A 14,756-nucleotide genomic window follows, 5' to 3' on the forward strand; every position below is an offset into this window, starting at 1 on the left:
ATTTTGTTTGAAGAAGTCCCCAGTGCCCAGGACTATGTCTGTGTAGAGCAGAGCTCAGTAAACACTTGCCAAGTGGCTGTGTCTCCCACTAGAATGTCAGCTCCTGAGGGCAGAGACTCTCTGTCCCATTCACATGCAGCCCCAGTGCCCAGCACACAGCATGTGCTCAGTAAAACCACAGGCCCAGAAGGAAGGAAGGACTTGTCCAAGGCCCTCCCCTGCGGGTGGCAGAGCCAGGACCAGTACCCAGCTCTCCAGTGGCCCCTCCTTTCCCCATCCCAGAGCACACAAGAGCCCAGGCTCTTTGTTCACTGAGTAAACACAGTTTATTACTGAACTGCACTTTCACCTTCACACAGACTATTTCAAAGAGCTGGAACAAGTGTGGGGTGGGGGTTGGGGGAGGGGCAGGTGCCCCTCAGGAGCCAGGACCCTCGGCCAGCTTCCCTGGACCAGGGCAGGGGAGGGAGCATCAGGCCGTCCAATCTCCGGGCACCAGCTCTCCACGTGCACGCGCACTGCAAGCCAGCAGCTCCTCACACATAAATACAGACACGCTTAACAAAAATAGTATATCATCTTCACAAGGAATAAAAACTAGTCTCGAATATGTACAGCAGAGCGCCGGGGGTGGCTGGGACCCCTGGGGATGAGACAGGCCAAGGGTGGAGAAAAGAGAGGGAGGCCTGAAGAGCTCCTGGCCAGGCCACTCTGACCTTGGTAGCTTGGCTCCCCAGGCTGGACAGGCGTGGGGCACAGATCTGCCTGGCCAGGCAGGACTGGCCCTTCTAGTCAGCCCTACCCCACCCCATGCAGCAGGCTCTCCTTCCTGCCCGTCCTGCCTGAGGTAGGGAAGACCCTGGGGCTCATAGCTGTTCCTGATAGCTTCCTTTCACCTCAGGGCTGAGTCCCCTGAACCCGCCATGAGGAGCAGCCCAAGCCTGTGGTGCCACAGGCTGCTCTTGTAGGAAGTGAGGCAGCTGAGGCCATCAACAGCTCTGGGGCACCTGTCTTGGGCCCAGTTGGTCCCTCAGTCATGGTCATGGGAGCCAGGGAGGGGAAGGGACTAGGGTGGTGCTGAACTGCAAGGGCCACCCTAGCATTGGCATGGGGTGCTTCCTGCAGCTATAGCCCCCTCCCTCCTGGGTGGGGCTGGCCTCTAGCCAGAGGCTTCTGGAGGACATGTGGACTGGGAGTGAGGACTCTAGCCAGTCCAGAGGTGAGGAGGGAGTCCTGGTCCTTGCATCTTTATCCCAAGCAGCCTGAATCCCTAGTCAAAAGTGGCCCCTAAATGGCTCTTAGGGGGTAGGGATGGAAGGAAAGGGAACCCAGGTTAGTGTGGGGAGAGAGGGAGGGAAAATGATCAATTCTGAGGCCACAAACATCAAAACAAAGGCAATCTAGTCTCCTTTCTGGGGAAGAGGTTCTGAAAACTTTCAAGCTCCCTGGCAGAAAAACATTTTCAGGGAGGCTAAAGGGTAAGGGTTGCACCAATCAGGTAGGGCCCTCCTGCCCCCAGCCACAAACCCTTCCATACCTGCCAGCCTCCTTGGGACAGTTGTGGAAATTTTATGAATTCTGAGGCCAAGGGAACTGAGGTGTGGGGGTCTCACAGAAGTGTGATAAATTCTAGAAAACTAACTGCAGGGAACCAGATCTGGGCCCAACCCTGTGGTGGGTAGGTGGGCATAGCCTGCATATAGTGGTTCTCCTGGTGGCAATGGCAGCTGGACGGAGGATGTGGTGGGGCATAGGGTGGGAGGGTAGAGTGGATAGTCAGTGTCTGGTCATTTCCGACTGAAGAGTGAGCCCAGCAGAACCACGCCGGCCACAGTCATGCCCGTCAGGAACCAGCGGTTGAAGCGCTCCTGGCCCTTTCGGCTCTCGGCTGCTGCATTGTTCCCATAGAGTTCCACAAAAGTGTCCTGCAGGGAGAGAGAAGGAAGGTGCAGTGTGAATCCTCAGAGTAATGTAGGTGGGTGGGGAAAGGGGCCATCTGCATGCTATGGCCTTGGTGACATGAAAAACTGTAGCCATCTGTGCCCACTCTGGGCCAGGTAAAGGGCTAAGGGTGGTCCTCTTTCTTGACCCTCAGTTGGTGATAACCAAACCACGTTACTGCTCAGAAAACAGGCAGAGAGGAGGAAAGTGCCCTGAGGTCAGTAAGTAGCACTTTCTCCAGAATCCAAGGTGGGAACGAGATGGGCAGGGTCAGGGAACTGATGGAAGCCAGGTGGCTGGAGCAGAGTGCAGGAGAAGAGGGCATGGGGGAGATGATGGTGCGGGGGTGAGCAGGAGCCAGACCATGTGTGGCCTGGAAGCCGCGAGGAGCTTGGAGTTGAGTCTGAGGGTAGTGTGGAGTGTGGAGACACTAGGCCTCAGACTTTCTACTGCTGCACCAGAGGGAGGGACAAGGAAGCCCAGGGCTAAATCCCCAGGGTGATTTGGGGCCAATTCAGGGGTAGATTGGGTCCTGGGACTTCAGCCAGAGGCTCCTCCCTCTGGAGGGAGTCTCTGGTGGGCAGGTTGGTGATGAGAAGAGCACGGCAGAGAAGATAGGGTAACAATGACGCAGGACTGAGAGGCCTCCATGATGGGGTCTGTGAGGCCTTGTCCCTGTCCTCTACTGCAGGGGGTGCGACTCTGGGCCCAGGAGGTTGTGATCAACAGCCCTCTGCCGGGAATCTAAGTCAGAAGGGAAGCACATGATAGGGGGAAGGAGGAGCTGTGGGCTAAACTACCCAGCCCAGGGTGCAGCAGCCTGTGGGGCAGGGAGAGGGACACTTAGAACATACTTTTATAAGTAAGTGTTGTACCCAATTTGTCCTTTAATCCTCCCAACAATTCTGCAATGCAGGCTGTCTCTCCCCATTTACAGGCCAAGAAGCTGTGCCCAAGGGCCAAGGACCCAAGGACCCAGGGACTAGATCAAGGTCACCCATCTGTGTCAGTGGTGGAGCCAGAATCCAAAACTGGTGTGTGGCACCTAGAAATATGTAAGAAAGAAGTTCCAGGCTGGGTGTGGTGGCTCATGCCTATAATCCCAGCACTTTGGGAGGCTGAGGCGGGTGGATCACCTGAGGTCAGGAGTTCAAGACCAGCCTGGCCAACATGGTGAAACCCTGTCTCTACTAAAATACAAAAATTAGCCAGGTGTGGTGGCACACACCTGTAATCCCAGTTACTCAGGAGGCTGAGGCACGAGAATTGTTTGAACCCGGGAGGCAGAGGTTGCAGTGAGCAGAAATCACACCACTGCACTCCAGCCTGGGTGACAGAGACTCCGTCTCAACAACAACAACAACAAAAGTAAGTTCCGTGTGTGTGTGTGTGTAAAACGAATGAGTTACTGGCTGATTCTTGCCTCTCTACCACCCCTAGGAGGTGACATTTGAGGGGAGTCATGGTTGTGAAATGATGGAGTGAGGCAGGCGCTGACCTGGGATCAGGTGCTCCACGCAAGTGGGAACAGCAGACTCCTGTGGCAGGAGACATTGGAGGAACAGCAAGGAGGACAGTGAGACTGAAGTGAAGTATGAAGGGGACAAGGGTGGGGAGGGGCCAGAAAAGTGTTAGAGCCAGATCCCACTAGGACCTTGCTGGACCCAAAACTTGTAAGGAGTGGGGACTTTGTTTCAGGTGTGATGGAAGCCCCTGGGAAGGTTGAGAACTTGGAGTGACTGAATGGAGTGTGCTTGTGCGAGGGCTGAGATTCATGGGTCACTTGCCTCTACTGGCTTAGTGTTGAGGATTCCTTCAGTCAAGTTAGCACCTCAGTGCACATGGCATTTTGCTAGGTACCAGGTATACAAAAATAAATGATGCTGGCCTTCTAAGGCACCTCCTCTGCCACACTGGGCCTACATTTCCAACCGGTCCCAAATGGGCGAGTGGCTGCTCCGTCAGGGCATGCCATCTCCAGTTGGCCTCAGGTCTCACCTACCAATTTGCTCACTAGTGACCCCTGCCTGGGCCCACTTCCAGTCTTGACAACCCCCTCAGTCTATGCTCCACACAGAGATTTCTAAAAACACAGGTCAGATCATAGCACACCTATGCTTGAAGCCCTCCAGCAGCTTTCTCCTACACTTAGAAGGCCAGCATCATTTATTTTTGTATACCTGGTACCTAGCAAAATGCCATGTGCACTGAGGTGCTAACTTGACTGAAGGAATCCTCAACACTAAGCCAGTAGAGAGCAGTGACCCATGAATCTCAGCCCTCGCACAAGCACACTCCATTCAGTCACTCCAAGTTCTCAACCTTCCCAGGGCTTCCATCACACCTGAAACAAAGTCCCCACTCCTTACCCTGGTCAGCAAGGTCTAGTGGGATCTGGCTCTAACACTTTCTGGCCTCCTCCCCACCCCTGTCCCCTGCACACTTCACTCCAGTCTCACTGGCCTCCTTGCTGTTCCTCCAATGTCTCCTGCCACAGGAGTCTGCTGTTCCCACTTGCGTGGAGCACCTGATCCCAGGTCAGCGCCTGCCTCACTCCATCATTTCACAACCATGACTCCCCTCAAATGTCACCTCCTAGGGGAGGCCTTCCCTGACTGCCTTGTCTAAAACAGTATACCACCCCCATCTCTCTCTGCCGGTCCTCCCCTTACCTTCCTTGATTTTTCTTCTTAGTTGTTTCTTTTTTTCTTTTTTTAGACACAGTTTTTCTCTGTCCCCCAGGTTGGAGTGCGATGGCACAATCTGGGCTCAGAGCAACCTCCACTTCCCCGGTACAAGCGATTCTCCTGAGTAGCTGGTATTACAGGCATGTGCTACCATGCCCAGCTAATTTTTGTATTTTTAGTAGAGACAGGGTTTAGCCATATTGGCCAGGCTGGTCTTGAACTCCTGACCTCAAGTGATCCGCCCGCCTCGGCCTCCCAAAGTGCTGGGATTACAGGTGTGAGCCACCAATCATATCTGGCCTCCCCCCCCCGCTTTTTTTTTTTTGAGATGGAGTTTCGCTCTTGTTGCCCAGGCTGGAGTACAGTGGCGCAGTCTTGGCTTACCGTGACCTCTGCCTCCCAGGTTCAAGCAATTCTCTTGCCTCAGCTTCCAGAGTAGCTGGGATTACAGGCGCATGCCACCACGCCCGGCTAATTTTTTATTTTTAGTAGAGACAGGGTTTCTCCACGTTGGTCAGGCTGGTTTCAAACTCCCGACCTCAGGTGATCCGCTCATCTCGGCCTCCCAAAGTGCTGGGATTACAGGCATGAGCCACCACACATGGCCACCATTTTTTTTTTCTTTTTTTAAAAGATGTACCCAGACTGACTTTGAACTCCTGGACTCAAGCAATCTTCCTGCCTCAGCCTCCTGATCACAGGAACTACACTACACAGAATGACCACCGTGCCAGCTTTTCTTCTCGGCGCTTCATTTTTTTATTTTTAAATTTTTGTGACAGGGTCTCACTCTGTTACCCAGACTGTAGCGGCGCAATCATAGCTCACTGCAGTCTTGACCTCCTGGGCTCAAGCGATCCTCCTGCCTCAGCCTCCTGAATAGCTGCCACTACAGGCATACACCACAATGCCTGGCTAAATTTCTAAATTTTCTGTAGAGACAGGGTCTCCCTTTGTTGCCTAGGCTGGTCTCAAACTCCTAGGCTCAAGGGATCCTTCTGCCCCAGCCTCCCAAGTGCTGGGATTACAGGTGTGAGCCACCATGCCTGGCCTCACCACCTCACCACTATTTTCCTCCCTTAAGCTGCACCCACTCCCAGCACTTTTCATGACTAGATTCTGTACTTTGTTTTTGTTGTGATGTGTCTTCCATACTAGATGTGTCTTTTTTTTTTTTTTAAGACAAAGACTTGCTCTGTCACCCAGGCTGGAGTACAGTGGTGCAATCTTGGCTCACTGCAGCCTCCACCTCCCGGGTTCAAGCCATTCTCCTGCCTTAGCCTCCTGAGTAGCGCCCACCACCACGCCTAGCTAATTTTTGTATTTTTAGTAGAGACGGGATTTTACCATGTTAACCAGGCTGGTCTCAAACTCCTGACCTCAAGTGATCTGCCTGCCTCAGCCCCAAAGTGCTGGGATTATAGGCGTGAGCCACTACCCTCGGCCTATACTAGATATATCTTGATAAGGGCAGAGGTCCTGTGTTGTTCCTATACACCCAGTGCTCAGAACAGTGTCTGCACATAACTGGTGCTCAGTAAATACATGAGTTAACAAATGTATTGCACGTTTACTACATGTCAGGCATTGGTATCCCACTTCACCTTCATCAGAATCCTGCGATGTAGATTTGAGCCACATTTCACAAATAAGATGCCTGAGGTTTAAAGCAGGGAACACTCAGCAGACAGCAGAGTCGGGATCGAACTGCAAGACTGCCTATCCTAGCCTATGGCAGGATACTTCCCTGAAGTCGGAGGCTGGAGGGACGTTCCTGTCAGTAGTGCTGAAAGGATTTCCAGGAGAAGGAATGTGGGAACAGGGTTGAGGTAGAGGATCTGGGGAGAGGAGGGCAGTAGGGCCGTGGCTATGCTTCCCTGTCTCCCACTCCATCCTAGCCAGTCTCTGTGGGTCTTGGCAGAGAAAAATACTCTTACAGGAGGTTTGATTTTGTTGCTCCCACGTATGCCCAGGTGGAGTCAAAACAGGATTATCTGTGATGAGGGAGATTTCCAGACTATGAAGAGCATGGGAGAAGGCCCTGGTTATCCCAAGAGGCCAAATGTCTCTCAAGAAGGGACACTGGGGTTGCAGCCAAAATGGGAGAGGCCTGGCTCCCTTGATGGGAACTTTCCTGAAGTAGAGGGCTGGCAGGCACAGGAAATTTTCAGCTCTGGGGCTGGGTTGGAGTAAACAGGCGCTGTCCCCACAAGGGCACAAAGCATTCACTGTCCAGGAACAGTCATTCCTGGGTGGAGGGAACATTCTCATTTCAGTGCCACAGAAACATTCTCATTTCACCTGCCCCAGCTTCCACTCATGCGTTCCTGGTCATGACAACCTTCATCTCCACTTCAGTTTCTTTTCCTGGGGAAAGGGAGTAGGATTTCCAAGGGGTGTGGATTCTAAGGATTGCTTTTGCAGAGGGAGAAAGAGCAAAACGGGGCGTGCTGTTCCAGGGCGGGTGCTGGAGAGGCGGTGGCGTGGGTATATTTAGCCCATGGTTCACACGACACACTTGGAAATAAACAGAGCCATTTTCTCAGCGGGCGGCTGCTCTGGATAAATAAACAGGATTGTAGAGCAGCCCTGGTCTGGAAAAGCAGAGATAAGCCCCGACTACTCCTTGGGTGGCTCCCACTGGTTTTAGCCAGGCTGGCATAGTAGGCAGTGGATGAGGTTTAAGAGTGGGTTGCAGGGAGGTCTCTGATGTCACAAAGGCTTCTAGGAGACCCAGGCCCAAGGGCCTATCTGCATCCTCTGCTTCAGTTAGAGGAAAGTGGGGAAAGTTTCTCTTTGCAGCTGACTTCCCTGTGGGGGTTTGTAGGGCCACTCGGGACAGACAATGGCAAATGACCTCCACAGGAGAGTCATGGACTCCTAGCCAGGTAGACCCACGAAGTCAGCAAGGCCAACCCACCTGCCCATTCTACGTTTCCACTGCTGGTTTGTAGTAGAGCCTACACTAGAAAACTGGGTCTTCTGACTTGGCCCCTAGGAGATGCCCAGGCTAGTACCACTTTCAAGGTCCTTCTTCCAATACTTCAGAGGCTTCAACAGTCCTGGCCACCCACTTGGAGTGGCCCTACACTACATACTCCTAAGTGCTTCAGGCCTTGGTGCCTTTGCCAACACTGTCCTTTAACTGGTCATTCCATATCTTCCTCAGTTAACCAACTCCTACTAGGCCTATAGGACTCCATTTTGGAGTCCCTTCTTCCCTGCTCATCCCTCCCCAGCCTCTGGGATGAATGTCTCCTTTCTGCTCCCAGGGTCCCTGAACTTCTGTTTATACCAGGGGTATGCATTGAGGCTGGCACTGGAGACTCAGCCGTGAGCAAGGCTTCCATGGAACTTATGTTCTAGCCCATTCTCAATGGTAGTAAGATCACCTCCAATGGCATGAAGTGAAGCATTCTTAGACACTACAGTGATTTGTGGCTCTCCACAGGGCCACAGCACATAAAGAGATATATAGTACATATAGTATAGTATTCAAATTTCATGGGAGAGCAATTAAGACAAAAAAGTCTGAAAAAGACTCCTTGCAGGGGTGGGTGATTAAAAAAAAAAAAAGTTGAGAAACCTTGTCTTACTGGGAAGCAGAGAGGATAACAAGAAAAAAAAAGATAATTTTCGAGATGATAGGGTTTTAAGTCCTGGGGAGGTGATAGAGAATATCCAGGGGAGCTGGGCACAGTGGCTCATACCTGTAATCCCAGCACTTTGGGAGGCCAAGGCGGAGGTCAGGAGTTCAAGACCAGCCTGACCAACATGGCGAAACCCTGTCTCTACTAAAAATACAAAATTAGCTGGGTATGGTGGCGGGCACCTGTAATCCCAGCTACTTGGGAAGCTGAGTCAGGAGGATTGCTTGAACCCAGGAGATGGAGGTTGCAGTGAGTCGAGATCACACTATTGTACTCCAGTCTGGGCAACAAGAGCAAAACTCCGTCTCAAAAAAAAAAAAAAAAAAAAAAAAAAAAAAAAAAAAAAAAAAAAAGCATGTTTTAGCAGAGGTAATAAGTGCAAAGGCCCTGAGGTGGGAGGGAGGGGAGGGATGTTCCTGGGTTGATGGCGTCTGTGTGCCTGGTTTCCCCCAACGGTCTGGGGGTTCAGTGCAGATAGGGACCAAGTCTGGCCCAGGACCTACTCAGACAGGCACAGACTGACTTCAGCTAGATCTCTGCCCAGAGTCAGCCAACTGAATGATGCAGGTCACCTTGTAGGTGCCTGTGACCCTGCAGAAGTCAGGTGAAAAGGTTGGCATGATGCCCTGAGGAAAGGGGCCCAAGTGCCAGGGGACCAGCCAGAGGCTGAAGTATAGTCTCTACTTTGATCTTTCAGTTCCCATCCTGGTTTCACTGCCCACATTTCCTTCTTTTTTTTTCTCTTGTAAATTTTTAGAGAGATGGAGTCTCACTACATTGCCCAGGGTGGTTTCAAACTCCTGGCCTAATCCTCCTACCTTGGTCTTCCAAAGTACTGGGATTATAGGCATGAGCAACTGTGCCTGCCCTTCCCACTTCTTCCAAGTAGTGTGACTTTGAGCAGGTTACTTCACCTCTCTGGCCCATGGTGTCCTTATTTTTTGTTGTTGTTGTTGTTTTTTTTTAAGACAGTCTCTCGTTCTGTTGGCCAGGCTGGAGTGCAGTGGCATGATCTCGGCTCACTGCAACCTTTGCCTCCCAGGTTCAAGTAATTCTTCTGCCTCAGTCTCCCAAGTTACCTGGGATTACAGGTGCCTGCCACCACACCTGGCTAAGTTTTTTTATTTTTAGTAGATGTGGGGTTCCACCATGTTGGCCAGGCTGGTCTGGAACTCCTGACCTCAGGTGATCCACCTGCCTTGGTCTCCCAAAGTGCTAGGATTAAAGGCATGAGCCACCGCACCCAGCCCTTACTTGTTAACAGTAATAAAATACTTTAGGAGCTGAGGCAGGACGATTGCTTGAGTCCAGGAGTCTGAGACCAGCCTGGGCAACATAGGAGGACCCTGTCTCTACAAAAAAATTTAAAAAAAGAAAAAAAAATTAGCTGGTGGTATGCATCTATGGTCCCAGCTACTGGGGAGGCTGAGAAGGATCTCTTGAGCCTGGGAGGTCAGGGCTGCAGAGAATTGTGTTTGGGCCACTGCACTCCAGCCTGGGCAACAGAGAGAGACTCTGTTTCAAAAAAACAAAAGATAAACAAACAAAAAACTATTACTATGACAGCTGACCATTACTAAACATTTCAGTGTTTTACCTGTGCTGGGCACTGAGCTGAAGCACTCTATGCACACTAGGCCATATTTCCCAATTACATGTATAATTATCATATTCACTTGAGAGATTATTTTTTGTTCTGTCTCCCCCACTTCACTGTGTGTGGCTTTGTCACCTGTATCTCTAGAACCTGGTGCTATACTTGGAACATAACAGATGCCATTTTAAGTGAAACTTTTAGAAGAACAAATGAGTGCTTTCATTTGATCCTCATAACATTTATCAATAGCCCCATTTTGCAGATGTGAAAATGGAGGCTCCAGAGTTTACCCAAGATCCCTATCTAGGAAGTGGCAAGAGTGGGATCTGTCTGAGTTCTGGCCTCACAACACTCTTTTTTTTTTATTTTTTCTTTTAATCTACCCAAGATAGTACTTCATTCACACTCATTCCGACGTCCAATCTTGCCATCTTAGACCCTGCTATCTCTACCCACAGAAAACCTGACTTCCTTAGTGACTGCAGCAGCGCACACTTCCTGAGCACATACCCTGTAAGGTACTCTTCTTGGTTTTTTTGTAGACTAGTTCATTAGTTGTCTCTACACTCTGTCAGTGGGTACTACCATTAACCCATATAGCTGATGGACATGTGGCCCAGATGATTTGTGAATTGCTCAAGGCCATGTAGTGAGCTGATGACCTAACTGGGATGTCTACACCAGCGATCTGGTTCCAGTGCCTTTACTCCTAACGTTGATGCAGCACTCTGCTCAGTTTCTAAAGGACGATCATGGGCCAGGTCCATGTACTTCTGTGGCTGAAGAAGGCCTTCATTCTAAGTCCAGGTAACCCGAGGCTCAGAGATACTGAGACCTAGCTAAAGTAGGTAAGTGGCAGCCAGGTGTGGTGGCTCATACTTGTAATCCCAGATCTCTGAGAGGTCAAGGTGGGCAGACTGCTTGAGCTCAGGAGTTCGAGACCAGCCTGGGCAACATGGTGAGACTCCATCTCTATAAGAAAAATCTTAGAAATTTAGCTAAGTGCGTTGGCATGCACCTATAGCTCCAGCTACTCAGGAGACTGAAGTGGGGGAATTGAGGCTGGGAGGTTGAAACTGCAGTAAGCTGTGATCACACCACTGCACTCCAGCCAGGACGACAGAATGAGACCCCGACTCAAAAAAAAAAAGGGGGGGAAGCCATTTTTAAGCCCCAGTATGTTTGGCAGCAAACCCCATATTCTGGGCCAGCGCCATGGCCCTGGGTCTGTCAATGAGGGTAAAGTAGCCCGAGGCCATCAGCTGAATGAATAAGCACTGGCTCCCGCCAGCTGAGGGGAACTGGTGCCACAGGAAAAGGATGTGACGAAGACCAGGAGGGAAAGTGAAACCCTTCCGTCCTGGCTTCAGTGAGGAACAAGCATGCCTGTGCTAGACGAACCCTTCCTTCCTCTTGGGTGACTCTGGAGGGCCCAGGCCCACTGCTTCCTTCCTGCTTGGTTATTTCAGGAAAGAGGTAGGTGGAGAAGAGGAAGGGGCTACTCTACTAGCAGCCAGGGAAAGTGCCAGGGACACCAGGACTGTACCTTGTCCTGTCCTCCTCATATCCCTGCATTGGCAGGCTGTGAGTCACCTACAGAGTCACCTTCTGCTCCTGGCCTCAGTTTGCCTGAGGGAGAGGCTGATAAATGCGTACTGAATAGACAAACATGGCCTTGCTAGATCGCTGGGAGATGGTAGGAAGCGGGCAGGGCAAATGGAGAGGCCTTATCACTCTCTTGGCAGGGAGTTGCAGGCGGAGACTCGGAAGAAGTGAGGTTTGTGGTTGGAATCCACTTCCTCTGGTTTTCCCAGGGGAGCTGTTGGCTCCGGAGATGTGAGAAGAACATGGCCTTTCTCCTCTCCCCAACGGAAACACAGGCCTGGAGGTAGGCAACTTGGAGAAGCAGCTCAGTGGAGGCAGTGGCAAAGAGAGGGGTGGCGAGACTGTGTTGGGGTCAACACCTCAGTCCAGCCGGCCCAGCTATGGGTGTCACAGCAAGCCTTTGGCATCTGAGCCTCAGTTTCTCCTGCCTTGACCTCCCTAGCAGTAGTGGTGAGATCAGGGGGTGTCATAGAGGGCTCAAGCCATCTGGACTATAGGGAATATTTGGTGCTTTCCTCACAACAAACTTCATGTTTCTTTTCCTCCAACTCTGACCCGTTCAGTTCAGCTGCCAGCCTCTCCTCCTCCACCTCCTCCCCCACCATTAGTTCTAAGAAGCTGTGCCTGACTGATGCACTTGCATTTCTCAGAAAAGGAAGCGGTTGTGCTGGGAGGAGATAACACCTCCGCTGGGGAATCGAGAAAGCTATCAGGCCCAGCAGCATTGAGTGTGGGCTCTCCATCTCTCTAGCTCAGAACCAGGGTGATGAGCTTGAGGGCAAAGAGAGAGAATTCAGAAAAGCATTTATTGGGGGCATAGATGCTCATTTGGGGGCTCACAACCTCCTTCCCTTGAAGTGACGGTGATAAAACAGCTGATGTTTACTAAGTACCAGGCATGGTGCTAAGTGCTTCGTCTGTAAGAATTTGCTTAATCCTTACAATAACCCCAGTGAGTACATGCTGTTATTACTCTCCAGCTTACAGATGAGGAAACAGAGGCAGAGAGGACAAGTCACCCTCCCAAGGTCATAGAGGCCACAAGTGGGAGAGCTGGGAGTTGAACACACGCAGTCTGTCTCCAGAGTCCAAACATTTAACCGTTCCTCGGTGGCTGCTATGTGCTCATATGTGTTCATCCCCTGGGATTCTGATGCCTCCCCTCATCTCAACCCTTTCATTTCAACCCTGGTGACTCCCTATTCTTTTGTAAGTAGATGGCCACAGCCCTCCATTTTTCTCCCAGTGTCCAGGGTGAGAAAGACCAATAGTCATCCTTGGAACAGAGTCGGAGACTCCAGTGACCTTACAGCATGCCCATCCAACCTTCCATGTAATACTCAAGCTCACCATGAACACCCCCATTTCAAAGACGGGGTTCAGAAGGGTGGAGTGCTGAAGTCCCACAGTGGGTCTGTTTCATCCTGATGGTCCACACGCATGGGATTTGGTAGTCAACTCTAGGGCATTTTCTCCCTATGCACTTATGGAGAGCTCCCTCCTTCCTGAGTGGGGCATTTCATCTTCGGACAGCCCCATTGGAAAACTCTTCCCTGTCAGGGAGCTGATGCTCGTCTCCCTCTGTCTCCCTTGGTTCTGCTCTCTCTCCTCTACTGCTCTCCTCCAAGTATCAAGTTTCCTCATTTGTGAAATGGAGGTGCTATCTGGATGAAGGCAATTAATTTCGACTTCTCTACCAAGTTGGGCTGCCAGAGCACAGAGCAGGCAGAGAACCAATAAATCTTGCAAACTAGATTAAAATATTTTGCTTTTGACCTCATCTGTAAAATGGGGATTAAAAATGTCCTTATTTCTTCCTTTTTCTTTTTTTTTGAGACAGAGTCTTACTCTGTCGACCAGGCTGGAGTATAGTGGCACAATCTTGGCTCACTGCAACCTCTGCCTCCCATGTTCAAGTGATTCATTCTCCCACCTCAGCCTCCCACGTAGTTGGGACTACAGGCATGCGCCACCATGCCTGGCTTTTTGTATTTTTAGTACAGACTGGGTTTCACCATGTTGGTCAGGCTGGTCTCGAACTCCTGACCTCAAATGATCACCCACCTCGGCGCCCCAAAGTGCTGAGATTATAGGCATGAGCCACTGCGCCTTGCCCAAAATGACCTTATTTCAAAAGAATACCACGTGGATTCAAATTAATACATGTAAAGGTCTTAGAACTGTGTGTGGCACATAGTTAACTTTGAGTAAATGTCTGGTTTATTGTTCTTACTAGTAGACCATGGCTCAGCTTGTGTCTCAGAGCCTTCTCTATGGCCTACAAGGGCCTGCAGGGTTTTCTCAGCTTCACCTAGGGCCAGGCTGCTTCATTCCTCACATGCCATGTTCTGTTCAGACTCAGGACCTTTGCCCACACTGGTGCTTCTGCCACGCTCTGTCCCACTCATCTCTGAGGTCTTAATCCACAGGTTACTTTCTCAAGGAGCCTAGCTGCTCACTTCCTCCCCCATCTGACCATGGGCTCTGTCCTCTAGGCCTTGCCCAGTGCTGGGTCCAGAGAAGGTGCTGAAGAGTATGGCTGAGTGGTGGACAGAGAGGAGGGAAGAGGAAAAACGCCAGTTCCCACCTTCTTCATTCCTTTCCTCACTGCCTGGTAAAACTAGAAAGAGGCCCCAATATACCAGGTGATTAGGCAGGGTGTCCAGTATTCTCCAGACACTTTCTCTCAGGATAAGAAAGGGGGACAGGAAGCTTATGGGAAAGTTCTAGAAAAGGCATCTTCTGGCTCCGGCTGCTCGCCCCCCCCGCCACCACTCTCGGGCTCCGACCGGTCTCGCGCGCCGTCTTCTCGAGAGGGGCCTCGCGGCGCGGGGTCTCGCGGGCCCGCTCCCGCCCTCCGCTCGCCTGGCCCGGACCGGAAGCGGCGCCGCATGGCCTGGGCCTGGCGCGGGGGGCGGGCACCGGGGCCCGGTCGGACATGGGCAAGAAGCACAAGAAGCACAAGTCGGAGAAACACCTCTACGAGGAGTATGTGGAGAAGCCCTTGAAGCTGGTTCTCAAAGTAGGAGGGAAGGAAGTCACCGAACTCTCCACGGGCAGTTCGGGGCACGACTCCAGCCTCTTCGAAGACAAAAACGATCATGACAAACACAAGGACAGAAAGCGGAAAAAGAGAAAGAAAGGAGAGAAGCAGGTTCCAGGGGAAGAAAAGGGGAGAAAACGGAGAAGAGTTAAGGCATTGGATTATTCCTATTTTTTACTATTTTAAACAATGCTGCAGTAATCTTTTTTTTTTTTTTTTTTTTTTTTTTTTTT

The 14,756-nt window shown here is 51.2% G+C and overlaps 2 protein-coding genes across 18 annotated transcripts in view; one reads left to right on the plus strand and one right to left on the minus strand.

Annotated features, from left to right (window-relative positions):
* Positions 1–307: 307 nt before the first annotated feature.
* BCL2L1 (BCL2 like 1) overlaps positions 308–14,756 on the minus strand; it is a 70,556-nt gene continuing 56,107 nt past the window's right edge. For all 17 annotated transcript variants that reach the window (XM_017865058.1, XM_017865055.1, XM_017865061.1 and 14 more), the window contains one exon: positions 308–1,925. In XM_017865058.1, the coding sequence (XP_017720547.1) occupies positions 1,788–1,925 (138 nt within the window). In that variant the 3' untranslated portion in view covers positions 308–1,787. The remainder of the gene's footprint in view (positions 1,926–14,756) is intronic.
* LOC108524130 (bromodomain-containing protein 7-like) overlaps positions 13,545–14,756 on the plus strand; it is a 3,662-nt gene continuing 2,450 nt past the window's right edge. Inside the window, 1 exon segment of the mRNA XM_017865043.1 lies at positions 13,545–14,676. Coding sequence (XP_017720532.1) covers positions 14,419–14,676 — 258 coding nt within the window. The 5' untranslated portion in view covers positions 13,545–14,418.

The sequence above is a fragment of the Rhinopithecus bieti genome, unplaced genomic scaffold (genome assembly GCF_001698545.2).
Source record: "Rhinopithecus bieti isolate Rb0 unplaced genomic scaffold, ASM169854v2 scaffold_78508, whole genome shotgun sequence".
Taxonomy (NCBI): Eukaryota; Metazoa; Chordata; class Mammalia; order Primates; family Cercopithecidae; genus Rhinopithecus; species Rhinopithecus bieti.